The sequence below is a fragment of the Taudactylus pleione genome, unplaced genomic scaffold, assembly GCF_031769625.1.
Source record: "Taudactylus pleione unplaced genomic scaffold, aTauple2 ptg000393l, whole genome shotgun sequence".
NCBI lineage: Eukaryota > Metazoa > Chordata > Amphibia > Anura > Myobatrachidae > Taudactylus > Taudactylus pleione.
The window spans coordinates 7,101,775-7,128,667 of record NW_028284794.1 but is presented as its reverse complement, the minus strand read 5'-3'; the positions used below and the strand labels follow the sequence as shown (position 1 = coordinate 7,128,667).

Here is a 26,893-nt window from a genome sequence, read left to right as displayed (position 1 = left end):
TAGTTAGTGGCCTTCAAATTGCCATTGTTCCCACTGTCTTGGACTGGAGCAATCATGGTGACTGAATTAGTGTCATAAGGAAGACGAGGCTGCAATCTGGGTGCCATATTATCTGTTGGTCATATGGGGTATGTTGCTGTTAAGGGATCAGGCTGGTTATCAGTGGACACATTATAGTTTTTGTCATTCTGTGTTGCTATCTCCTGAAGGGTGTTTACCAACAGACAGAGACTACCTACCTATCAGCTCATGCATAGTCAGTTCCTGAGGAACAGAGCTCTGTTCTCTGGATGGAAGCCAAATATGTGGGATCCCCTATTCCAAGTCCAACATTTGAAGCTCTTATTCTCTCCACATCTGCTATGATAGATAAAAAAAATGTCATTGTCATCTAGCTCCTCTTTCTGTACCCTGCTTTCCCTTTTTGGACAGTAAATCCAGCATGGATGGTTTGGAAGAAGAAGGCCTAGCAACAGATGGGGATGGTCATTATCAAGACCTGGTCCCCCCAGTGGGTATAGTCTGGGAGGTATTAGTTGGCATGCATTCAGTGGAATAACTAAGGCCTCCATGTTGTCTGTGCTTCCTATTCCGTATTTCAGTTTGCCATTAAGGTAAGAATAAACTAGTGGGCTACAGAACACAGTGACAGAATCACTGGATGTCTTAGTGCATTCAGGCCAAATACGATCCATGAATTCCCAGACAGATTCCAGACAGATGAATCCTTTGCTTGTAATAATCTTTGGCTACAACACCCACCTTTACCAGGAATTACCAGACACTTTGAAGGCTGTAACTTTGAACTTCTTTATAGAAAAAATGTGAATGAAACCTTTCCACACTGCAGAACATGATGGAGAAATCCCTTGAAGTTCAGCACCTAGAGCATCTTTTTTTTTCATGTTCTCTGAGGCCTCTCCTGACTGTGAAGAAAGATTATCCACACTGTAGTCTTCCATTGTGACTTTTTAATGCTGATTTCAATGTTGTCCACTGGCTGAGATCCATCTCATCTGAGGGTTGTGTTTTCCCCATGCAAATGAGACAATTCACATCCAGAAGGTGACTGTTATCTTTAGCCTTGGTGTCAGTCTCTCTTTTGGCTGAATTAGGCTTTAGTTTTTTTTTACAAATATAGGCTTTAGTTTTTTAGCGCATATAACTTTATAAGCTGTTAGGATAACATTTCTGCTATGTTTAAGATTAAAAAAAAATTTTTTGTAACCCAATAACTTAAAAAAAAGTTTTCATTGCAATATTCATGCAGCCCCTTGACAGACAGCAGCACAGCACCCCTGCGCAGCAATGCCGATAACAGGTGTGGCTGACATGCACACAAAAAATTGTTTATTTATTATTTTGGGCAACAGCCCCTCGACAGACAGGAGCACAGCACCCCTGCACAGCTACGCCAATGACAGTGACAGCCAGGTGTAAAATTGATCATAAATTAATTTAAAAACTATTCATTGGTTGCAGCCTTTGGGTGTTAAATTGATCATAACTTATTTTAAAAACAATTCATTGGGTGCAGCCCATGGCTGTTAAATTGATCATAAATTAATTTAAAAATAAATTGTTGGTTCCTAAACCAACCATAACATTAATTTAAAATGTCAGGCACCAATGCCCAAACCAGCACATAATGGAAAGGAAAAAGGTGCAAGGTGGAATAGTCCTTGGGCTCTCCCACCCACCCTTATGTTGTATACGAAACAGGACAGTTTAACAAACCAATCATTTCAGCAACAAGGACTGCCAATTGTGGCTGAAATGATTGGTTTGTTTGGACCCCCATAAAACAAGCTGCCAATGTGCTTTGGACATAGAAAAGAAAATAATCACATACACAAACTGGCTTTACATTACAAAACATCCTCGTCCTCATCATCCCCATCAGTGTGTACATCCTCTTCTTCACACAATATTAATTCATCCCCGCTGGATTCCACCATAGGCACCTCTGTCATTTTTTGATGTAATTGTTGGTCGAGGTCTTCCTCGTGGAATTTGTAACTCATTTTAATGAACATCATCTTTTCCACATTTTGAGGAAGTAACCTCCTACACCAATCACTGACAAGGTTGCCAGCTGCACTGAAAACTCTTTCAGAGAACACACTGGAGGGTGAGAAACTTAAGTAATGCAAAGCCAGTTTGTGTATGGGACTCCAAATTGCCTCTTTTTCCTGCCAGTAGTGAAAGGGACTGTCTGACATGTCTATTAGGATGTTATCTCTGAAATAGTCCTATTCCATTCTGTGAATGGAGACTGTATCACAAATAGTCACGGTAGAAGACATGTCACTAGTAGGCAGTTCTCTCAGGCCCGACCAGATGTCATTTTTGGTGACTGATCTGCATGACCAGCAGGAATTCTGTAAGGAAAATTGAGTTTTTTCCTGGCAGCTGTTGAAACTGAAGGAGGAGATGAAGGCATTTCACATGTGGCTGCAGCTGACAATTTTTTGACCAACAGTTCTTTGCATAGTTTTAGATTTTGGTCTTTTGGAAAAAAAAATCAAAAGGCAGGACTTAATCCTAGGATCCAGAATGATGGCCAAAATATATTTTTCAGATTTCAATAGATTGACAACTCTTGGATCCTGGTGAAGTGCATCAAGGGCTTGATCCACCAGTCCGACATACTTTGCGCAATCATTCCGTTTCAGCTCCTCCTTCAGTTTCTCCAGCTGTTTTTGCAAAAGTCTGATGAGGGGAATGACCTGACTCAAGCTGGCAGTGTCTGAACGACTGCCTTGATAAAGCAGCTATCGGTGAAACGTGCGTCGGCAAGCACGCTGCCGCTGGACTGTAGCACTATCATATGCTAGACACGTTATTGACCAAAATATTATACATACTTATACCGAGTACCAGGGGACTTATATGCAAAACAAGGAGTGATGCTGTAAGCGGTCAGACTGCCTAATAGTACCGCTAGTGTGGGGAGAGCCAGTATTGTAACAGGAGCATGTTAAGTCTACCCAGACTGTTTTGTTTAAATACGTTGGTGCACGCTATTTTGTCAACTTAGAATGTTTGCTACAACGTTGCTACATTCAAATGCACATAATTCCGAATTGCAAGAGGACGCACAGTGTCAATAAATATCAAGTTACTGACAACATAATTGTGATACTATTAATATACCATCACTGACTTGAAAGTTTGGGATTGTGAGAGACGAGTATAGGAAAGCCGATTCATTTGCCAACATAAGGCTATTATATTATAGGATTAACTATTTAAAATCCTATGAGAGCCACCATTGTATAATTATAAAACTCATAGTCTGTCACATCTCATAATATCTATTAAGCGATCTATGAATGCCATACACCTTAAGCATAATATTTATGTGATCCAGGTGCGGACAAGCTCTGGATGTTAACAGTTTAATAACACTGACAAAACCATCTCCCACTTGAAATATTGATACCACTTAATATAATTAGCACATTATAAGTGATCCTATTTCAGTACCGGTTATACATTATATTTAACAATGTGTAGCAGTCCGGCGTCAGGTGGATTTTTAATCACCTTCTTTAATTTTTCTACATATGTATACACATTCTAACTGTATCTATTTATTTTAATATTTCGCCAACCTTTTGGACCCAACGACCACTATTTTAAGAATATCTAATAAGTGATGTTTTAATAAAATTCAGAGAAACATTTGTAACTGAAGATATTTAGACCCCATCAGAGCACAGTGAAAATCCTATCTTTTCTTTTGTTTTCTTATCTATGTTGATTATAGGATTTCAAGGCAGCACCTTCATATTTATATAAATACTAAAATAATGTATATGGAGTTGATGGGCTTAGAAATAATTAAATATATTTGATTTCTCATGATATAACATATCTACATATATTAGTGCGAGATCCTCTTTTTTTGTTAGTTTCCATAGTGTCTGAACTACCTTCACGTGTGGCAAGTTCAAAGGGTTTGAGAACCATGCACAACACGGAAATTATTCTCCACTGTGCTTGAGTAAGGTGCATTCCCCCTCCACGGCCTATGTCATAGTCTGCTGTATAGGCCTGGATGGCCTTTTGCTGTTCCTCAAATCCGCTGAAGCATATAGAGGGTAGAATTCCACCGAGTTACTACCTCTTGCTTCAGCTGATGGCAGGGCAAATTTAACTGTACCTGCTGGTCATGCAATCTTCAACAGGCAGTGCCGAATGTCTAAAATGTCCAGATATTTTGCATGCCACCGAGAGCATCTCCTGCACGCCCCTGTCATTTTTTTAAAAATGTTGCACCACCAAATTAATTGTGTGAGCAAAACATGGGACGTGTTGGAATTCGCCCAGATGTAATGCTCTCACAATATTGGTGGCATTGTCCGAAATCAAAATCCTGTGGAGAGGCCAGGTGGGGTAAGCCATTTAGCAATGATTTCCCTGAGTTTTTCTAAGAGGTTCTCAGCGGTATGCCTCTTAGTGAAACCAGTTATACAAAAAGTAGCCTGTCTCTGTATCAGCTGTCTTTTGGGAGATGTTTCTGCTGCTGCTTTTGCTGTTGTAGGCAATACACCTTCCCAGTGGGCTTTCACAGTCATGTAATCCTTAGTTTGCCCTGTCCCACTTGTCCACATATCAGTAGTCAAGTGGACAGTGGGTACAATGGCATTTCTGAGGACATTAATAAGGTTTTTTTTAATGTCTTTGTAGAGATTTGGAATTGCTCTTCTAGCGAAGTGGAATCTAGAAGGGATCTGGTAGCGAGGACACAGGACCTGAATTAACTGTTGAAAACCCACTGCAGTAATGGCAGATACTGGATGCACATCTAATACCAGCATAGCTGTTATGGCATCAGTAATCCACTTTGCAACTGTGTGATTGCTGTCATAATTGTTTGCCCTTGCAAATGATTGTTTAACAGTTAATTGCTTTTTGGAGGATACGCTACAAGTAGTGTTCCTCCTGGTCCCCTTCTCGGATGAAGATCCACTGACAGCAACAACAGCAGCAGCAGCAACAGGCGTTGTCATCAAGGATTCTTGTGAGGAATCATGGATAGGAGAGGAGTCAATCATGCTTGGAGTACCAACATTGGATGCAGCAGGACTACTCCCGATGATGAATGAGGATGTTGATGATGCATGTGTTGGTGTTGGAGATCGAAGGTGCTTGGATCTCATAGAGAGGGAGCAGGTAGGTGACACTGGACTTGTTACATTTTGAGTTTTGGAACTTGGCAACGTAAACTTTGATATTTGATGAATGCGCTCCAAGAGACGTAACAAGGAGGAGGTTCCTAGGTGGTTTAGGTCCCTCCCTCTACTCACTCTTGCATGGCAATAGGCACATATTACTTGACAACTGTTGTCCGGATCGGATGGAAATAATTCCACACGTGAGAAGTAGATTTTTTTGTCTTTTGTCCCGGCATGACAACAATGGGCTTTGGCTTTTTCAAACCATGGGCAACAGCTGTTGCCTTACTTACACAAAGGACATCCTCGGCATCAACACCCTTATCACCAGCACCAACATCATCAACATCCTCATCATCCTTAGTGCCTTCATCCACCAAAATATCCTCCTCCATGTGCAATTCCACAGACGCATCCTCAATGACTAGGTGTGCAAGATGTTGACTGCCCTTCCCCACATTTACAGAGGGAACACAAATGTTGGAACTTGGAGGATCCTCCAGTACACCAGTATTTAGGTCAGGCTCACACATGGTAACCGCGGACACACTTGCACTCTCCTCTGGGATTTGTGATTCCGATTTCTCAGGGCACACAGTTGGTTTTTCCAGAGCTGTCTTAACAACTTTCACATTTTTAATTGGACCACCCCCACTACTAGTACAAGCAGAAGGGCTATCAGAAGAATCAGCCGTCTTCTTCATAAAGTAAGAAGGCCAAGGCCTTATCCTTTCCTTGCCACTTCGTGTAGTGAATGGCATATTGCCAATTTTTTGTTGATCTAAAGTCAAATATCCTTAATTTTTTTTTCTTAATTTCAGTAAAACCTGCTATAATACTACTAGTACCATATCGATGGTGTGACTTAAGCCCTGGGGCATGGGCCTTCCTAGAGGTCAAGGAAGTTGATGGCTGGAGTCGGGCAGCAGAAGGTTGCAAGCTGGCTCTGTGCTACTGTGGATAAGCCTAACATGCATGCACACACATAAAAATATAAAAAGACACTTTTTTTTTTGGACTCCAGAACTTGGGCCCAGAGATGGACACAGCACAAGCCCAGGACACAGCAGACAGCCCAGATGGATCACCAGACAGCACAGTGACAGTGACAGCACTGTGACCAGAGACCAGAATGGATCAGCACAGACAGTACAGTAATAGAGATTAGTGACAGCACCATGACCAAAGACCAGAATGGATCAGCAGACAGCACAATGACAGTGACAGCACCAGGTCCTGAGCGTCCCCTGCGGAGGCAGAAATTAACTTAGGAGATCTTTTGTTCTGTGAGGTGTTACATTGCTCTACTGGTTATGAATAAAATAGACATATGGACAATCCTAAACATAAGGTCTTTTGTTCTGTGGGTAAACACAAATACACTAGCAGACGGGTAGGGAGACACAAAAGGGTTAAAAGTTCATTAATCGCTGCAAGGACTGAGATGCTGCAAATAAATTTTTAACACATATCTCATGTCCTTACAGTCCACAACGGGGCCCAGAGCACTCCTGACCGAGGCAGCAGCGATTGATAACACAAGCAGCATTAGGTTTCTGTCTGAATAAGTGCGGCTAACACACATGCACATACACACAAAAAAATACACTTTCTATTATATAGATTTTAATTTTTTTTGCCCACAACTTGGGGCCCGGAGGACCCCTGACCGAGGCAGTAGCGATTGACGACACAGGCAGCACTAGGTTTCTGTGTGAATAAGTGCGGGTAACACACGCACACACAAAAAAAATAAACTTTTTGTTATATATAATTTTGTTAGAACCTGTGCATCGTTTCCCCCACATAGCACAGAAATGGATACATTAGTCCACATGTTAAGTTGTGTATCCTCTACACGAGAGTGGAATGACTGTACGATTACAACAATGTAATCGTGCAATCGTTCATCATCGTGTGCAGTGGATAAAGTGCCCACACTTAATGATATGTCGTTCAGTGCAGGCACCCTCCCTCATCTCCGAGCATGCACATCCTGACAATATCAACAGGTTGGTCTGCATGTTCAGACGATGACAAATGCTGACAACGGCCAGAGGGAACGCGCATCGCTGGTCGTTTTCAAAATTTTACTGCATGATTAATGAATGATTAATGGACGATTAATGAGCGTTTGAATGATATGATTTCGTAATTGTTCAATCACTAATTTTTCTCATCTAGTGCATATGCGCCTTTTAGTATTGCCAAATCATATTTATTGCTTCACAATTAAACTGTATTTTAAATAGCAGTAACAGTAAATATTTATTCAGATTAGGGGTGTGCACCGGCCACTTTTCGTGTTTTGTGTTTTGGATCTGGATCTTTCTTTGTGTTTTGGATCTGGATTGGTTTTGCCAAAACCACCCTTCCGTGTCTTGAGTTCTGGGTTTTGTGTTTTGGATCTGTATTTTTTTGGAAAAAAGCATAAAAACAGCTAAATCAAAGATTTTTTTTGTTCCTACGCTATTATAAACCTCAATAACATTCATTCCCACTCATTTCCAGTCTATTCTGAACACCTCACCATATTGTTTTTAGGCAAAAATGTTGCACCTAAGTACCTGGTTGACTATGCTAAGTGACACAAGTGGGCGGCACAAACACATGGACCATCTAGGAGTGACACTGGAGTGGCAGACAGGATGGCAGTTTAAAAAACTAGGCTACAAACAGTACATAATGCAAAGAAAAAAAAGAGTTGCAAGATGGAATTGTCCTTGGGCCCTCCCACCCTTATGTTGTATAAACAGGACATGCACACACTAACAAACCAATCATTTCAGCGCCAGGGTCTGCCACACGACTGTGGCTGAAATGATTGGTTGTTTGAGCCCCCACAAAACAAGCTGGCAATTAAACTGTCCCTGCAAAAAATTGGCTCTACAGAGGCAAAGTGTCATCCTCATACTTTGTTGATGCACGTGCGGCTAACGCGCACATAAGCACAGAAAAATAAACACTTTTTAAATGTTTGAATTTTTGGGGGCACTTTGGGGGATACACCACCCTTCAACAGACCAGTCGGCCCTTGACTTATGACACAGGTGTCCGCTGGACGCTGCTACTTTGTTGATGCACGTGTGGCTAACGCGCACACAAACACAGAAAAAAAATACTTTTTTTGCACTTGGGGGGAGCACCCCTTGTAGACAAAGCTCCCATTGGACACACTACAGCTCCCCTTTAGGACTACAGTGACACAGGAGCCACTGAAGCCCCCCCCTCTTCTGTCTGCACCCAGCTACTATGGACAACACAGCCTTTATGGGACAACAGCACTACACAACACAGCCCAGCCAGCCCCTATGGACTTTGGACACAGCCCCTATGGACAACAGCAGCACCAGCACAGCAACCCCCACCCTCCCTCTATGAACACAGCCTTTATGGGACAACAGCACTACACGACACAGCCCAGCCAGCCCCTATGGACTTTGCACACAGCCCCTATGAACAACAGCAGCTCCAGCACAGCAACCCCAACCCTCCCTCTTCACTGTCCACAGCCTGAGTGAAAAATGGCGCCAACATGGGGACCTATTATAGAATCCAAAACCTGCAAGAATACAACAGTGCAAGGATGATGTTTTGCCTCATTCCGGGAACCGAGTCTGGTGGGAAAACTCGAGCCGGACTCAGTTCCCAGCATCGGGGGGGGGCTCGGGGGGTTCAGATTTTCTAAAATCCGAACACGCTCATGCCTAATTCAGATACAGGAAATGCATATAGCACAAAGGAAGAGGCACTGTGGAGTTGTCCAATCAGAAAGCTCTGTGGTCCAACCAGCTTGTTAAAACGATTGCCATTGTCTGTTGAACGACAATGAAACTATTTGATTATTGAATTCCTGATTGTTATAGCCAGTATGTCATACCCTGTGGCTTTCAGACAAACTATTTTATAAGGGTGCCTGAACCAAACAGTGTATCACTCTAGAAGTTATTTATGAACACCATATTTCCCAGCTTTTTTTCATGGTCCCCCAGGTCAGGGGTGCCGAGAGGGGGGGTGCAGGTACGAATTACCTGGGTCCAGGCTTGCTGGAGGGGCCTGGTGGGGCCCAGGTGGAAAGTGGAGTGCACCACCACAACCCCAGCAATTAGTGGTCCATGATGAAGTCATTCACTACAAATCACTTCCTAGTGCCCTAAGACAGCACAACTCTCTGGGGATGATCTGGTAGGTTGAGTCTACTCTCTTGGGAGTTCAGGACATTCTGGAAAAGTAGGCAAAGTCTAGTTAACACTAGTAAAAATGAGTTTCAGGGGCAACAGCATATAGCAGATGGTGAGGGTGTTGGATAACTGTTTGAACTGAGCTGAACCTTTTTTCATCTCTCACTCAGCCGATTGTCTTGCAGAACTCACCTCCAAACTCCCAGCCTGCAGACCTGGCCAGGAATCTACACAGCCTTCTGGCTTTTATTATCGTGACAACTGGCGATCCCTCACATGTTTGGCACGCCATTTTCCTCAGCCATCTGATGCACTTGCCTGTCTCAAAAGGAAAGACATCTACATGCATGGAGACTCCACTCTGCGCCAGTGGTTTGAGTATTTGGAGAAATTCATTCCCAGTAAGATTTCTATTTTTATTTCTACAGTAGATTTATTGACCATTTGGGGACAGTTATGCTGTACAGTTCTCTATGTGTGTTTGTTTATACAACCTGGATTGGTATTCAAACATCAAGAACTTTTTTGAAGCTTTTATTCATTCCAAGGCACAGCGCAGCCCATCACAGTATAACATGCAGCTTAACCCGCAGGAAGTCATCATAGTTGGTTGGTTTAGATGAAAACATAATAATTTCTTTAAACATATTATATTAAATATAGTGTCTATCTGTGCAATGTTTGACTCTGTGTGACTGGTTATTTTTTTTTGTATTTAAAATGTCAATTTTTCTAGCCTTAAGCTCAGGGATTTGTTCTACCCCTATAAGATCTTAAGGTGTCCTCACTCTGCTTTCCCTCTATTCAGTATACACTTATTTTTACTAATCTGTCTCTAACAATGTCTCATCCTCTAAAGCTGGGTATACACTGGCAGAAATATTGGCTGACCAATTGATTGGCCAATATATTGTGTGCCTGTCGGCCAGTGTGTCCCAGCGATATGTCTGTGCACAGTTGATGGACAGCGGTGTAGCGAGGGTGGTTCCTGTGGAGCATGAGCTCCGGGTGCCAAAATGGACAGAGGGTGCCATCCAGGTTTCTGGAACTCACGGGGTGCTGCACAGTATGACGGCTGCCTGTTAGTTTTATCTCAGTTTGTTTGCTCTTTAGCCTAAATAAGTTTTGGATCTGAGATACGTCTCTACTTTTCATGCTCCCTCAAGCAGCCCAGATTGTCTCCCCTCCCACCCTCCCTCCTCTGTGATCATCTTCTGTCACCTCTCCTTTCCTGTCAGACTGATTACATTCACTTCTCACCTCTTTAATTCCCTCCACTCTCTGCCCTGTGATCGGCTCTTTGCCCCTGTCCACTCCTTTATTATTGGCTTCTGTCACTACCTCTCTCCTCTCCTTTACTTATTGGTTTCTGTCACCACTCCTCTCTGATTGACTATTTGCCCCTCTACTCTTTTTTCTTATTGGCTTCTGTCACCATCCCTCTCTGATTGGTTATTTGCCCCTCTATTTTCCTTTTATTATTGGCTTCTGTCACTGCTCCTCTCTGATTGGCATTGCCCCTACCCTCTCCTTTCTTATTGGCTTCTGTCACCTTGCTGCTCTGATCGGCACTTTCCCTTGCTCTCTTTGATCACTTCCCTCATTCATTGTGCTTCAATGGACTTAATAGTGACACATCTGAGGTAAAGTCCTAAACTTCAATTATAAGGTATGAGATTGAAAAAAGTCACTGCATTTCTATGAGGTGTTCCCAGGCATGACCACAAAGAGTTATTTGAAAGGTCTTTTAATAAATATTAGACATGAAATAATAATAATGGTGGTAGACAGAATATGACATGGTTAGTAGTACTCACATTAATATAGGTGCAATGTACATTTGCTAATTAGGAGCATAGCTGAGAAGAGAGCTTTCCATAGTTGTTCCCACTCCAGTGAAAACTCCTCGGGGCCGTAATTGCAGTAATAAGCTGTGCATCCTGTGTAATCTCACTCTTGCACATTTATTCTGTCAATTTATGTTAAAGGATCAGAAAATATAATACAATATCCTCTATTGACTAATAACAATGATTTAAAGGAGATAAAAGTCAGATCCTAGGTGCTATACACAAATAAAGCAGTACCAAAGGAGCTACCCCTTAATGTCATACCCCCAATGGTACCTCCTTGCCCCAGCGTGATACTGCCACTGTTTGCTGTTTCTCTCTTCACTTGAGTATTGCCCCGCAGGCTGGCCAAACCCCACTGGCACAGTTTGGTACAGGGAGGGGGCGCTATGACATGCACTTTACTCCTGATGGCAGATATATCACTTGCAGCAGAGGCCGTAGAAAGGGTGGCACGATGTGACCCCTGGCCAGCAGGGCCTTTGGCCAGATGACCGATGATGGTTGTTCAGTGATTAGTCGATCTGCAGATATATCTGTCAAGTGTGTCCCCAGCTTTAATCTCCTATAAATTGCACAAGCACACCATGGGGCTGATTCTGAATAACACACACTGCCATGTCTGTGCCGGTGAAGCACCTACTACTTTATTCTAATCTCGGCACAAGGTGTATAGTAATGTGTCTGAATGCGCTGGGAATGGGAAGCCCACTTTCAGCAAACTTTGGACCCACCGAAAAGACTTGCACCATCCCCATGCCAGCTGTAGAATCTTCAACAGAGTATGGCTTAAAATGTGAGTGATTAAGCATCTGAGTTCTCAACCAGTTCTGCGACACGGCCACGACACTCCCAATACACAAATAATAAAACAGGTCAAGTCTGACGGCAATAACAGAGAAATCAATATAAAAGATAGAATGAGCTGCCAAACTACAGGGGTCATCTACATGCTAGTTTGCCCATGTGGCCTACAGTATGTGGGTAAGACCAATAGGAAACTACATATATGAGTACAGGAGAACCATAGCATTCCGTTGCACTTTGAAAAAAACACAACAGTTACCCAAAAGAACTACGGTTTATTGGATTGAAGAAAATTATAACCCCATGGAGAAGAGGAAATGTGGATGACATTTTAAGCAAAGAAGAAACAAGAAACGTTTACAAGAAGGGAACACTCACACCTAAAGGTCTTAATATCGACATGGAAATTGCACCTTTTCTCAAATAATTAAAGACTACTATACCTATCTCTAACCTGGACTCTACCCTCTTATCAGCCCTTCCATCCTGCCTCTAATTAACATTGAAGCACCTTATTCAAGCACTTTATTCAATATAATAGTCTACCTCAAATATATTTTATGAATTTCATATAGCTCTACATACTATAAAATAAATGTATACTTATATTTAAATTATTACTCTTTTAAAGTATATGTATATATTTAAATGTTATGGATAATAAATTATAAATACCATCGCCCACTTGAGCAATGATTTTAATACTCGAATAGCTCTAAAACTTCAATATATCCTCAACTGGTTACCTTCTTACCATAAGCCATTAATATGAAGGATCTAACAACTAATTTAGATCTGGAGCAACAAGTCTAAAACTTAGCTACAATTTTATATTTTTACATCTTTATTTTGCTTTTATATCATAGGTTGAGCTATGATTAACAGCCGTATTGTCAATAAAATACTTATGAACAACTTATCAAAGTACCAGACCAGTCATGATTGTGTTTATTACACACACATACAGTACACAATTAACCCCTTCTTATAAAAAAAATACAAGGTACATGTTTTTAAGTAACCAAATGGCACCTTAAAGAGAATGTATAATCCATGCATAGGTCTATTCTCATCTACCACCGACACCAATGCTACATTCAATACCTTTCTCATATATAGTTCAGACCATTCCTTACCATAAAATCTTCCACTGCCCTTATACTAGAGGCGTCAGCATGCACACTGAAAAATGTTCCAACATGCACATTTGTAAATATTCTCATAGATTTAATTACAATAGAGTACTCCAATAATTCTCCATATATAGTCCAATAGCAATCACATAAAGACTACTAAACATATACAAACCATATCAATAAAATAAATTAGGGTTAACAACACTGTGTGAATGTTTGTTAGTTTGTTTATTGTATACACACACACATCGCGATGAAGGGCAGAAACTGAAGTGCATGCTAGCCTCAAAAGGGTGTAAATAGTATCATCACTGGACCAAGGTAAAAGAGACTTCACTGGGAGATCCTGAATCTGCAATCCTTACAGGCGAAACGCGTAGATTGCAGAGCCATTGATCCCATAACGTGTCGCACAGAGCTGACAGCAGATGAGACGGGAAGTCTGTCAGCAGATCCCCTGCCCCTTGGGACTCCAGTGCAAGAAGGATACTCATGGAAGAATTACACCCAAAGACAAAAGGTAACCTTTAAATACCGGACATAGCCTTCCACTCACTAAGGCAAGGACTTCAGTTCCCACAGCGGCAATCACCGCAAGCCTTTTTAAACACCTGGACTTAACACACTGATTTCATCTTTCTACCCAAAGAGGATATCAGGACATTTATTAACTGTCCACGACTAACTTATCCTGCAAAAGAGTGAGTAAAACTCTCAGGTGTATCACTCTGCAACAACATCACTTTATGTTGTATACCGGTATTAAACTTTAAATGACTAAGTTCTGTTGAAAATATATGTTTACCTTGCTTTATCTATCACTAAATAAACCCACCCTGTTTAATTAAGACCACTATTGTATGTACAGATTATTTATAGACTACAGGATGCGCTTAGCGCTTAGTGTTCCCCACCTTTTTTCTGTTTATACGAATAAGTGAGGTTGGTCTTGTCCTCACTCAGCAGCAACTATATTAGCACACACCCTAGGGTTCAGTGCAGCCCCACCCCCTACCATCCTACACCCATAGGACAGTACATCTCTAGGTGTCTGAACAGCCACCTCCCAGTCACCACGCAGGAACTCCCGATCAGGGCTATAACTAGGGGTGTGCAACCATTGCCACCGCACAGTGTGCAAAACTCTGTGGATAGCACCATCACTGCTCCACGGCTCTTGCTTCTGGCTAGCAAGGTGCCTGCAATGGCATTCTGCAGCCAGTATCATTGGCACAGCATCACCCAGAGTGTCCAAGCAGGCACCCTGTAGTCTGTGCAGTGCTGCATTTTCCCAGTCTTGGTGGCCCCACCCCCTTTGCACAATGTAATGATGTCATGCACTTAGGGGGCTGGGCTCAGATGGCACAGGGTACTCCAGTGCCTTGCTATGCTGCTGCTGCATCTAATATGTTTCACACACCATGCACCTTGATCACAACTGATACTCTGTGCATACACACAGCGTAATGCATGCGCCATAGGAGCTTATAGGCCCATACTGTAGTTTCAAAATGGAGCACTGGGGAATTTAAAAGTATAGTCCTATAAAATACTGAGCATACATGAAATTACTTCTGAGGCAGCCACTGATCGGACAAGGTGGAGACACTTTGATGTGCTTTTGCATCCAGCCACACAACCTAGAGATCGGTGCAGCTGAGAACCATGCTTCTGGAGTTGCAGTTAAATTACTTAAGTGGGTGTGAGGATACAGGGTTCTCTTAATCACCCATACACCGAGCAGTTGAAACCAAAGTGTTGGTTTATTTTTCACAGCAAACAGAGATAGGTAATATGCAATGGCAAGAGGTAAATACAGTGAACAGGCAATATGCAGGTAGCAGTCCAGACCGAGCCAGTCTCAGTAGGGGATAAAGTTCCAGGACAAGTCCCACCAAATAGCTAGAGACACCCGGTCTCACACAGTAGAAACTACCACAGTTCATACAGCAGTGAAAGAGTTCAAGTCCACAATGGAGAATGGAGATCTCGCCAAACTAACATCCGGAGCTGCCCTCAGGGACTTCTTTTGAAAACTTCCAATCTCCCATGGTCCTTGTGACCACCCAGGGGAGTTCCACCATTTCCTGATTGGTGCGAGTCCCTTATTCTGTAACTTCCTCCTACCTCTCCCAGATATTACTTCCCTGACAAACACCTGTGGGTTGGCTCTGTTCAGTCTGCCAGACTCCAGTGACCAACAAAGGCAGGCAAATGGAAGGATGTGTAAGCCCTGAGTGTCCCCTGCGGAGGGGGAAATTAACCCACGAGGTCTTTTGTTCTGTGAGGTGTTACATTGCTCTACTGGTTATGAATAAAACAGGCACATGGACAAGGGCTAAACATCAAGGACTATAAAGTATTGCACATTACATTTTTAACACACATCTCATGTCCCCACATTCCTCCCTCACTTTTTAGGCCTTGTTCCCAGGGGGGCATCTGGAACCATTACTGACTGGGCGAGGTGGGGTGTAGGGTAGAGAATCTTGTGAGTGAGTGTACCTCCAGAGTCCCACAGAGTAATGTCATGTAAGACCCAGGCTGTGAGGAGCAGTCTAGTTAGACAATCCGCAAGTACAAAATTGCAATATAACATGTCCCCTTTTACCGCTAGAGGATTTAGCAATTCCCTCAAGTCAGACGTTAGGTGTTCCCCCTTCACATTATCCCAACCATTCCCCAATGTGTACCAATAAGGCACCCTAATACCCTCACTTCTGGACCACAAGGGCAGTGGGCACTTTCCACCTCCCCCCTTTGTACAAGTAATAGCTGCCCATAGGCAGGAAAATGTTGGGGCTCTGTACATGGCCCTTCCATGGCAGTGTCCATTCCCTCTTCCCCCAAACACCAAACTGGGGGGCTGACAACTTTCAGTGCAACATGTGGGCTCCTCAATGCCCAGGGCCCAGGATGAACCTTCTTTCTGGAACAATGCAGTTGGTGGCTGCAGGGGAGTTACCAGGACAGGCTGGTTCCTGTCCTGGCCTTCCCCCCTCAAAATCCAGTGTCTCAACTGGAACTCCTTCTCTGCTGTCCTCTTCTATGGTAACCCTCTCTACTAGCCAGGTTGGCTGGATAACTGGTGGGGTACCACTCAGGATTTTAACCGCTGAACACTCCAAAATTATCTCTGCAATGCCTCATGTTCTGTGAGATGCAGGGGGCCGGGTTGTGCAGTGCCTTCTCCCTGGGGTGGGAGAAGGGGATGCAAGCACTGTCTCCTGACATCTACCTGGTCTGTACTTGCTGGAATCTTGCTTAGGGCAGGCAATTCCCCTGGCACATAGTTATAGTCCACACCACTGTTAGGGTTATTACAGGGTGATAACATATCCTCTTCTGGTTTATGCTCTGATATTATGTTAACAGTCTTTGCTACCCATGATCTGTTTAAATCACAGGGTACATACCAGCATTTTGCCTGCAACTCCTCAGTTTCCAAATAGCTAAATTGGAACAATCCTTCATTACCTTCAGGTGGAGTTAGGATAGCAGGATATGCACAAGGCATTTTCTCCTCAGCCTCCCCCAATGAAATAAATGAGTCTGACATTGCCAATCCATCATGATGAGCTCTCCCAGCTCAATATGCTGAACAGCAAGGACCACGATGCAATCTGTGACTGGTATGCTTGTGGTCGGGAAGTGAGACAGCTCTCCCCCAACCTCGGGGATCTCCTTTCAGACACCATCCTCATAGATCCCCTGGCAGCTGGTTAATAGGTCTACATCTTCCACCTTAGCAAAAGCGAAGGTGTAATGCGGCTCCTCCTGGGGTGCCTGTATTGTGGTATCCAGGAGCCCACACTCTGAGGCCTCTTCCTCTGCCACAACAAAGCACTATTCCATGCTCATTTCTTCCAGAAGGGTTAGGGGCCTACCGACAATGATTCTGCTCAACTGGTAACAGATAATTGTGGGGCAAACTCCTTGGTTGTCCGGCCAGGTTGCAGTAGTCCTATTTCGGATCTTTCCTCTGGATCTATCCAGGTGGACAGCTTATCCTGGACCTGCCCTTATGTCTTTGGATAAGGGCTTCTTTGTATCATTTGGGCCACTGTAGCCCTCACTTCCTCCTTGAATTCTGCAAACTCTGGTTCACCCAGCAGATTCCATGTGGCTGCTTCACTTCTGCAGTGCAGGAAAGCATCCTCCAGATAGCACAATTTGTCTGTTAAGCTGGATACTCTCCACCCACTGATCATCCTCCTAGCTTCATTCCAGTACTCCCACATGTACTACATCTTTGTAATATTAAATAACATATCCGGCCGACATGCTGACATACCTACATCCATGAGCTTCACTGTACTTGGAGACTTGAGGCACTGACTTTCTTTCCTTAACACCATTTTACCTTTTACAGGACTGACACTCACTCAGTTGCTGGGACCACCTTAATGCAACTTCTCTTTCCTTACATATGGCCTGATCCTCTCTACTCTATTGGGAGTGACTTCACACTTTCTCTGCTCCTTGATTGATGTCTGAATGATCCCACTTTCACCAAAAGTAAGGATATGGGGTTCTCTCAATTACCCAGACACCGAGCAGATGAAACCAAAGTGGTGGTTTATTTTTCACAGCACACAGAGATAATATGCAATGGCAAGAGGTAAATACAGCAAGCAGGCAATATGCAGATAGCAGTCCAGACCGAGCCTGTCTCAGTAGGGGATAAAGTTCCAGGACAAGTCCACCAAATAGCTAGAGACACCCAGTCTCACACAGTAGAAACTATCACAGTTCACACAGAAGTGATAGTGTATACGTCCACCTAAGTGTTTCCAGGATATCACACAGTTGAAACTACCACAGTTCACATAACAGTGATAGAGTTCAGGGTCCACACCGGAGAACAAAGATCTCCCCACAGGAGTTTCCAAATGTATACATCCACACAGGACTGGCAATGCATTCCACTAAGCACCTTGGCAGAAATTCCCTTCTTATCCAAGGTCAGTGACTAACATCCAGAGCTGCCCTCAGTGCAGGGGAGTTGCACTGTTTCCTGATTGGTGCGATTCCCTTATCCTGTAACTTCCTCCTACCTCCCCCAGATATTACTCCCCTGATGAGCACCTGCTGGGTTGGCTCTGTTCAGTCTGCTAGACTCCAGTGAGGTACAAAGGCAGACTAATGGAAGTCCCCTGCAGAGGTGGAAATTAACCCACAAGGTCTTCTGTTCTGTGAGGTGTTATGCTGCTCTACTGGTTATGAATAAAACAAGCATATGGACAAGGGCTAAACATCAAGGACTAAAAAATATTGCACATTTTTAACACACATCTCATGTCTTCACAGTGGGAATCTGGCTGGCTGTGTGTGGAGCAGCCAAGTCTTTGAAACTGAGACTGGGTCCCAGCATTCAGCAGTTTAACCTGCAGTAATAAGTCTAAACTGCCTAATGAGAAGTTGGTCACTTATTTGCACATGAGACTGTTCTCCCTAAGCTGGGGGCTCTGGGCCTGATTGCGATCACTGCTGCGATTTCACACGGAACACAGCAGCAAAAATAGGCTAATGCTTTCCAAAGCTCAGCCAGCATAAAAACGCCCACTACTGCTTTCTCACATCTGTCCAATGTTGCTCTTCTGTGTAAACATTGGTACCATCGGCGCACAATGCACAGGTACACAGCATTTACACCAAGTCTGATCAGCCGCAGAAACTTTATATCTCCTCGCACGCAGTGGGCTCTCAAGCTGTGTATGCAATCACTGTGGCTAATTTATGCATGTCCATGCAATGGCATTCAAACAGACAGGCACGCCTGCGTTCTTCTGACCACTCACCTGTCACCACCCCAAAACTCTCACAGCCTGTCACTCACTCTGCAATGGATTCCTCTATGTGTGTGCATAATCACAGTGTGATCACAGAGCAGTGTGGCTAATACACATGCGCAATGGCTAACAATAGCTCAATCTGCGTAGGTAATTGCATTTGCGATCACTGCTGAATCAGGCCCTCTGTTATCAAGTAGTCGGGAGGTAAAAACTTGTTTATGTATTTATAATACTGTGCTGGGGCTGCTTAATGGGATCTCCAACAGCGGATATTGGTTCATCTCTCCAAAACTCTCCTCCTGCAAAAAGTTTGTAAGTGGCTGCATAAACAGGAAGCAAACTGTCGGTGACTAGAGACTATTAGGGGTAAATTTAGATTAAATAAGAACAAGGGCCCTCATTCAGAGCCGTACGCTCTGAGCAGAGCGCACACTCTCTGAATGAGGGCCGGGCTCCATTTTCATGGAGCGTCCTCCTGGACGCTCGTATAGCTGTGGGTCACCACCCACAGGCTATACGAGCGTGCTTTGTGATGGCCGCGATGGTCGAGACCATCGCGACCATCGAAATTGCGAGCCGGAGCCTGCGGTTGTGGTTTTCAACCGCAAGCTCCGGAGTGATTTTGGCTCTATCAGAGCCAAAATCACTCCCACTGACATCACTAGTGATGTCAGTGGGCCGGCTTCTGACGGGAGGCGTTCCCGTGGGAACGCCCCCGTCAGGGAGGCACGCCCCCGGCACGCCCACCAAAGGGGGCGTGCTGTCAATCAACATTGACAGCACGCCCCCTTTGATCGGACACAACGAGCAAAGGACTTTCCTTCGCTCGTCGCGTCTGGCGCATGCGCACGACGGAGCTCCCTCCGTCGTGCGCATGCTCAGTGCATAACATCGACCCACTTGCGAGCGGACAGCCGCTCGCGAGTGGGTCTGAATCAGGCCCATGGTTTTCTATTGCACAGGAAAAAATATTAATAAATATTTGTTTTAAAGAGGACCCCAAAAATAGACTATCTCAGTGTCTGTTCCATAATTTAATCCATTTTTGTACATAGCGGGTGCTGCCACAGATAAATATACAATAAAAAGAGAATGGAAAGAATCTGTATATGGCGCACTAGAATAAAATATAACTTTTAATGAAACCTATCAAAAATTTGATTGAGTCAAATAGCGAAATATATGTGCCAAAAAAATGTATATTAAATAATAAATAAAATCAAAAATTTGCAAATTAATGTGTATAAAATACACTGTGTGCCTTTGTTTGGTCTTTTTATTCTTAATATTAGCCTGAATACTTCACATTTATTTGTGTGAGGCAGAATGTCTGTCAAAACCTGGATATCTAGATTACTAGTAATAAAATGAATCACTGTGGAACACAAATTTTTTAGTATTTATGTCCTGCATAGATTTGTATCCTAAAGTTTGATACAAATGTGTCTTTGAGCACTAGATGTTTATTAAGCAACAGTTGCAGCAATTGTAACTGTCTTTGGGCCTGATTCAGACCCACTCGCGAGCGGCTGTCCGCTCGCAAGTGGGTCGATGTTATGCACTGAGCATGCGCACGACGGAGGGAGCTCCGTCGTGCGCATGCGCCAGACGCGACGAGCGAAGGAAAGTCCTTCGCTCGTTGTGTCCGATCAAAGGGGGCGTGCTGTCAATGTTGATTGACAGCACGCCCCCTTTGGTGGGCGTGCCGGGGGCGTGCCTCCCTGACGGGGGCGTTCCCACGGGAACGCCTCCCGTCAGAAGCCGGCCCACTGACATCACTAGTGATGTCAGTGGGAGTGATTTTGGCTCTGATAGAGCCAAAATCACTCCGGAGCTTGCGGTTGAAAACCTCAACCGCAGGCTCCGGCTCGCAATTTCGATGGTCGCGATGGTCTCGACCATCGCGGCCATCACAAAGCACGCTCGTATAGCCTGTGGGTGGTGACCCACAGCTATACGAGCGTCCAGGAGGACGCTCCATGAAAATGGAGCCCGGCCCTCATTCAGAGCGTGCGCTCTGAATGAGGGCCTTTGTTCCCTTTGGTATTATACAGATAGCCTATTAGCTTGTCTTGGGGAGTTATCTCTTATCTATTTTCCTGTATACTACACACAGGGATACAGCTATCTTATCAATAATAAATTGTCACGCTGTGTGCCTTAGGTCAACTGAAAGAAATATACCTGATTATACAATGTTAAATGTAAAAATGTCATACCCGTAATTGCTACCTAATAAAATGTTAACTGACTGGGAACAACCGATAGCAATATAGTAAAGTGTGCAGCATATAGTGGTGAATGTGGGAACAAGCAAACTCACACAGATTACACACTTGCTGATTATGATAACTGAACAGCGTGTACTCGACCACATTCTTATATTAGTAGCCATTAATGAAGGTATGAAAGATGGCTTAAACAGCACATCTATATATATGGACTAGAGCCAATTGAGATGTAAAGTGTAAAGTGTATCTGTGTACTACACAACAACTTTTTTACACTTTTTTGCAAATCGGGAATTTACTATCATTTAAATCAGGTTGAAATCGGGTAGTTTAATGTTGCAAATTCAGCCGTTTTGAACAATAGAAATTATTTCACCATCGGCTCAATCTGAAGTACTTTTCACTTTTTTAATAAAAATCGAGAATTTACCATTATTCATTTTGCTAAAGTCGCCCATTTTACACTCAAATTGGAGACTCAATAGAAGTTTTTAATACACCACCTCGAATCGAACATACACAAATCAGTGTGATTTGTGTATGTTTCTGAATGGCAAGTGTGTTCTAAGGGTTCATTTAAATAAATGACAAGAGGTTTCCCACCAAAAGGATAACCAGCCCAGGACTTGCCAGCCTGTCCTGGTGCCTAAAATTACAGAGAACAAAACGTGTAAGGTTCCACGGTAAATTAGGTACCAACACCAGGCTGCAGGGCCAGTCCTAGTTTTAATTATAAGGGGAAAAATTGTGTAGGGGTACCCCTATAATTAAAATACAGCTCTATAAAGGCTAGAGCCGCATTTGAGCATTTCATTCGGGAGATGACAACCATCCTGGTTGTTATCAGTTGCATGGGTCGGTATTTTAATTTTTTTGTTTTCTGAAGACCTTGGATGCATACTTTGGACAAGGGGACCACTCCTGGTAAATGTAGGTGAGTATGTGTAAGTATGAAATAAAACTGTACTTTCACGGTGTGTGTGTTGTGTGTGTTTTTTACACATTTCTTTACAGGTGAACTACAGGTACCAGAGGGTCCTTAATACCCTGCAAGCTGGTACTTGTGGTTCTCCAAGTACCAGGCTATATTATTGCCAATAACAGCTTTTCACAGCCTAATTGAATACCCCCTTAGTGTTTTATACATCAAATAGCCAATATCTGTGTCATATAATATTTTTTACATAGTGTATTTTATTGGGAAAACAAAATCTCAGTTTCTTGATTCAACAAATCATTTCAGTTTTCATCCTGCAAAGAATTATTCATGGTTGCACAAAGGAAGATATATTGTTCATAAACAGAGACTGTTACAAGACAGCTGATATTTGTGTCTTTTATCTGGATACACAGCGCACATTATTGAAAGGACTGATTTCCATTTTCCCTGACAAAACAAATCATGTTATAAAAACAGGTTATTATTGGAAACGAAAGTGCTACATAGTTTCAGAGACTGGATACTAACAACCTAATTGAAAATCCTTGCCGAAATCTTTATAGAGCAGTTTAAGCTGTGTTGTGAGGATTTAACAAAGGACTTTGGAAAAAGGAGCTTTCTCTGTGCATTTAATATAATATACATCAATCTCTTGCTAGGAATACTGGGCCTGATTCAGAGCCGGACGCTATTTGCGCTCGCTCATTCAGAAAAAGGGGCTGGCTATTTAAATTGAGTGCTCGCTCTTTGCGGTCTGTTGACGCCTCTATGTCTGAACGAGCAAACGAAACATGCACTCACTATTTTGGAAAAAACGCCCCCTGGCCGCTCGCATCCTATGTCATCTCCGCTATTTATTTGATTAATCGAGTACATGGAAAGGCGTATGAACTGCTCGCAGTGCTTGTGGTTGGATTTTCCTACCGCAATCATGCGAGCAGTTCAGGCTAAAAGACAACCAAGTGACGTGGTCGATGACGCTGCTTTGTTAATTATGCACACCCTTAAAATGCCCGTTTTGACCATTTGGTACGCCTGCGTTCGGATCTCCACTTCCCACTTTCAAGCACCTTCCCCTGTTACCACCCACAAACGCCTCATTCTGTCACTCAAATTACCAGGCATTCGCTATTTTGCGAGCACATGATTTTCGACCGCACTGACTGGTTCATGCATGCGTACTAAAACCCATGCGCAGATGTGCGAACATCGCTCGGAGCGAACGAGCGGCCGCTTACAAGCGGCTCTGAATCAGGCCCACTGTTTTGTTTTTTTATGTGGATATATGATTATTGCATTTTTTATGTGATCTTATGTGAATTAAAATTACTGGTATTTGCCAATTAAATGTGTAATAATTTACAGTGCCTTGAATAGTTGTTGTTTTAATAGTCTGTTGATATAGTGGGAGGTATAATTCCCACATTGGTTTCCAAGGTTACAGTCTCAATATAGCATTAATTATCATCTATCTGACAGAAGTGCTGATTGCACTATGATGTTATACCACTTTTAAAGAATAAAGTCTGTTTATAAAGGTCCCTGGTGAGAGCTCTGTATTACTTTATTTTGTACTATAATTGTGGAACCCCAAGGAGTGACACTGGGTTTGTACCCCAGGCATTGGCACTGTTGTTGCTGTGTGTAGGAGATAACATGGTACATAATATGCCTGTTTGTAGTAGTACTGTAAGCAATGTCAATAACATACTGTATAAGAGTTTCAACCAGACTCATGACTCCTCATGTCACCTCCTGTCCCTTATGTCTCTCCAGTCTCCTGCCCCCTATCACTACAGCCTCTTTCCTCCTGTCACTCCAGCCTCCTGCCTCTCCAGTATCCTTTCCCATCACTAACCTCCAGTCTTTCTGGCTTCCTGCCACATGTCACCCCATCCTCCTGTTCATTGTCACTCCATCCTCCTGTTTATCTAGCCTCCTGCCCCCTGTCATTCCTGCCCTCTGTCACTCTAGCCTTCTGCCCTCTGTGACTCCAGCCTCATGTCATTCCAGCCTCCTGCCCCTTTTCATTCCAGACTCCTCTCCCTGTCTTTCTAGCCTCATGCCCCCTGTCAACTAGATGCATGCCCCCTTTGTCCCCTTTTGCCCTGTGTCCCCTCATGCCTCTTACTTCTTGTGTCTCTCCAGCTTCCTGCCCCCTGTCACTCCAGCCTCCTGCCCCATGTCTCTCCAGCCTCCTGCCCCATGTCTCTCCAGCCTCCTGCCCCTGTCACTCCAGCCTCCTGACTCCTGTAACTCCAGCCTCCTACCCCATGTTACTCCAGCCTCTTGTCTCTCCAGCCTCCTGTCCCCTGTCACTCCATCCTCCAGCCCTATCACTCCAAGCTCCTTCCCCATCAATCCAGCCCTCATGTCAATCCATCCTCCTTCCCCTTGTCATTTCATCTTCCTTCCCCCATCACTTCATCCTCCTGCCCCCTGTTATTACATCCTCCTGTCCCCTGTTACTACACCTCCTAATCCATCATTCAAATCTCCAGTGTCCTGCCCCCAGTCATTTAAACACCCTCCATGGCCCCTTCAACTTAGGGGAAAGACACGCCAGTGATTAGCACATGCACAGAAGGCACATATCAGAGGATGGTAGAGCCAAAGAGATGGTGGTGGCGCTTGTGGGGGTGACAATGGCTGCAGCACCCTAGGCAATAGCCCTGCCAGCTAGCTCCTTGAGCCTCCCCTGAATGCAGTCACCCATGTTGAAACACCCTATTAATCGGAATCAGTATGAAATACTGATGGCCATCGGTTCTCATACTGATGCTGGATGCCCGAAGGTTCAAGCCTGAAGGTAACCCTCCCCTGTCCCCCCCTAACCCTATTCCTCCCTTGGTGGTGCCTAATCCTAAAACTCCCTGGGTGGTGCCTAACCCTAAGACCCCCTGTGGGTGCCTAAGCCAAACCCCCCTCGCCACACCCTAAACCTAACCCTCCTGCGGTGGTGCCTAGCCCTAACCTCCTCCCGGGGGTGCCTAACCCTAACACCCCATAGCCTAACCCTAACCTTCCTGGGGGGGTATCTAACCCTGAATATCCCTGAGTGTGGCTAAACCTAACCCTCCCCCCCATGGCTACCGTTACCCATTGCCTGCTTACATTCACTCGGGATACCGGCTGTCGGGATTTCAACGTGGGGCTAAAGATAGGTGTCAGGATTTTGATGCCTATCTTTAGTCCTAGGTTTGGATTCCACAGCCACTGGTAATGTCACCGCTTCCCCTATTAATCAATTGACTAGTTCTACAAAGGTTATTGTAATCATACATAAAGTAGGAAAACAGGAGCAGAGCATTTTGTACTGGATGTTTTGGAAAGTGTCATGAATGAGGTTCTGCACATTTTACTATTTCTTGTAAAGATGCATTTAATCTTTTTTTATAGTAAGAGATCCCCAGAAAACAAATTGGAGAAGTGACAGAATACAGATTGGAAAGCAGTAGTGTAAAGTGATACAATTTTACAGACTCACTTTATAATGCTCATGTTGCAATAAACATATATTATATTTTTCTTCTTAGGTCTGAAGATGATAGACTTGCATGTTTTTCACACATCAGGACCTCTGCTAGCTGTGGATGCAAATGCTGGTCTGGTCATGCGATGGAGGTTTCATGGACTTCCAATAAGGACTGGCAAGACTATGATTTCTAACATACATTATGAGTCAGCTGACTTGGCTGGAATTGGTGGGGGCCCTGATACTGTTGTTTTGGTTAACCTATGGGCTCACTTCACCACCTTTCCTGTAAGAGTCTATTTAGAAAGGTTGGAACAGGTCCGTCAGGCAATTAAGTCGTTGCTTTTCCGTAGCCCTCAGACGACTGTGATAATTAAATCAGCCAACACGGGTCGTAAGACAGTTCATGACAGTGACTGGTTGTCTCTTCAGTTGGATACATTAATGAGGGCAACCTTCAAGGGAATGGCTGTAACTATCCTGGATGCCTGGGACATGACCTCCTGCCACTATCTTCCTGACTTGACTCACCCAAGGCCACCAGTCATCAGCAATGAGATAGATCTTATGCTGTCCTACATATGTCCACAATGAGGGACAGGACACTTCTCAGTTACTGTACAAAGCCTACAAAATTCTGCATCCTCTGTTTTGTTAAGGACATCTGGATATAGTAAAACATAAATGGGAACATAACTAATATAAAGACTGGCAACCTAGCAACATTTGCACTTTTACAACTTTTGCTTTTGTTAAACTATTTAGTTATTGTGTTTTTGTACTATATTTAGTTTTATTACTTTAAAGTAAAATACATATAAAAAAAATCTAAGACAAATCTAATGAGGCAACATGTGAATCATGCTTTTTATAATGTACATCAAGACAGCATACTGTACATGATGGAAGTGTTTTTTTTAATAAAGATTGGTAGATGAGACTTAGGACCTCATTCAGAGTCGGTCGTAAGCGACCGCTCGGTCGTAGGGGAAAGGGGCCAGATATGCAAATGAAGTGATCGCAAGTTGTGGCCCTAAGATGGGATCGTTAGCTGAACGAGCAAGGGTAAGAAGCGGCCATAATACTAAAAACACGCCCCCTTCTCGATCGCCATACATGTAATCTCCGGGGTTATAAGGATTAATCGAGACCCATCGGAGCTGATCGCAGAGCTTAAGGCTGACCATACCCTCTCCTAAGCACTACGATCAGGTCAGTGTAAAAACCACCCATGTCCCGTGTGCCATGACACTACTTTGTTAATTATGCACTCCCATAAAACTCCATTAGCATAG

General features: G+C 43.7%; 1 protein-coding gene across 1 annotated transcript in view; it reads left to right on the top strand.

Moving 5' to 3' along the window:
* Window positions 1–26,192, top strand: part of LOC148507437 (NXPE family member 3-like) — a 93,048-nt gene extending 66,856 nt beyond the window's left edge. Inside the window, exons 5-6 of the mRNA XM_088446099.1 lie at window positions 9,550–9,765; window positions 25,660–26,192. Coding sequence (XP_088302225.1) covers window positions 9,550–9,765; window positions 25,660–26,192 — 749 coding nt within the window. The remainder of the gene's footprint in view (window positions 1–9,549; window positions 9,766–25,659) is intronic.
* Window positions 26,193–26,893: the final 701 nt, after the last annotated feature.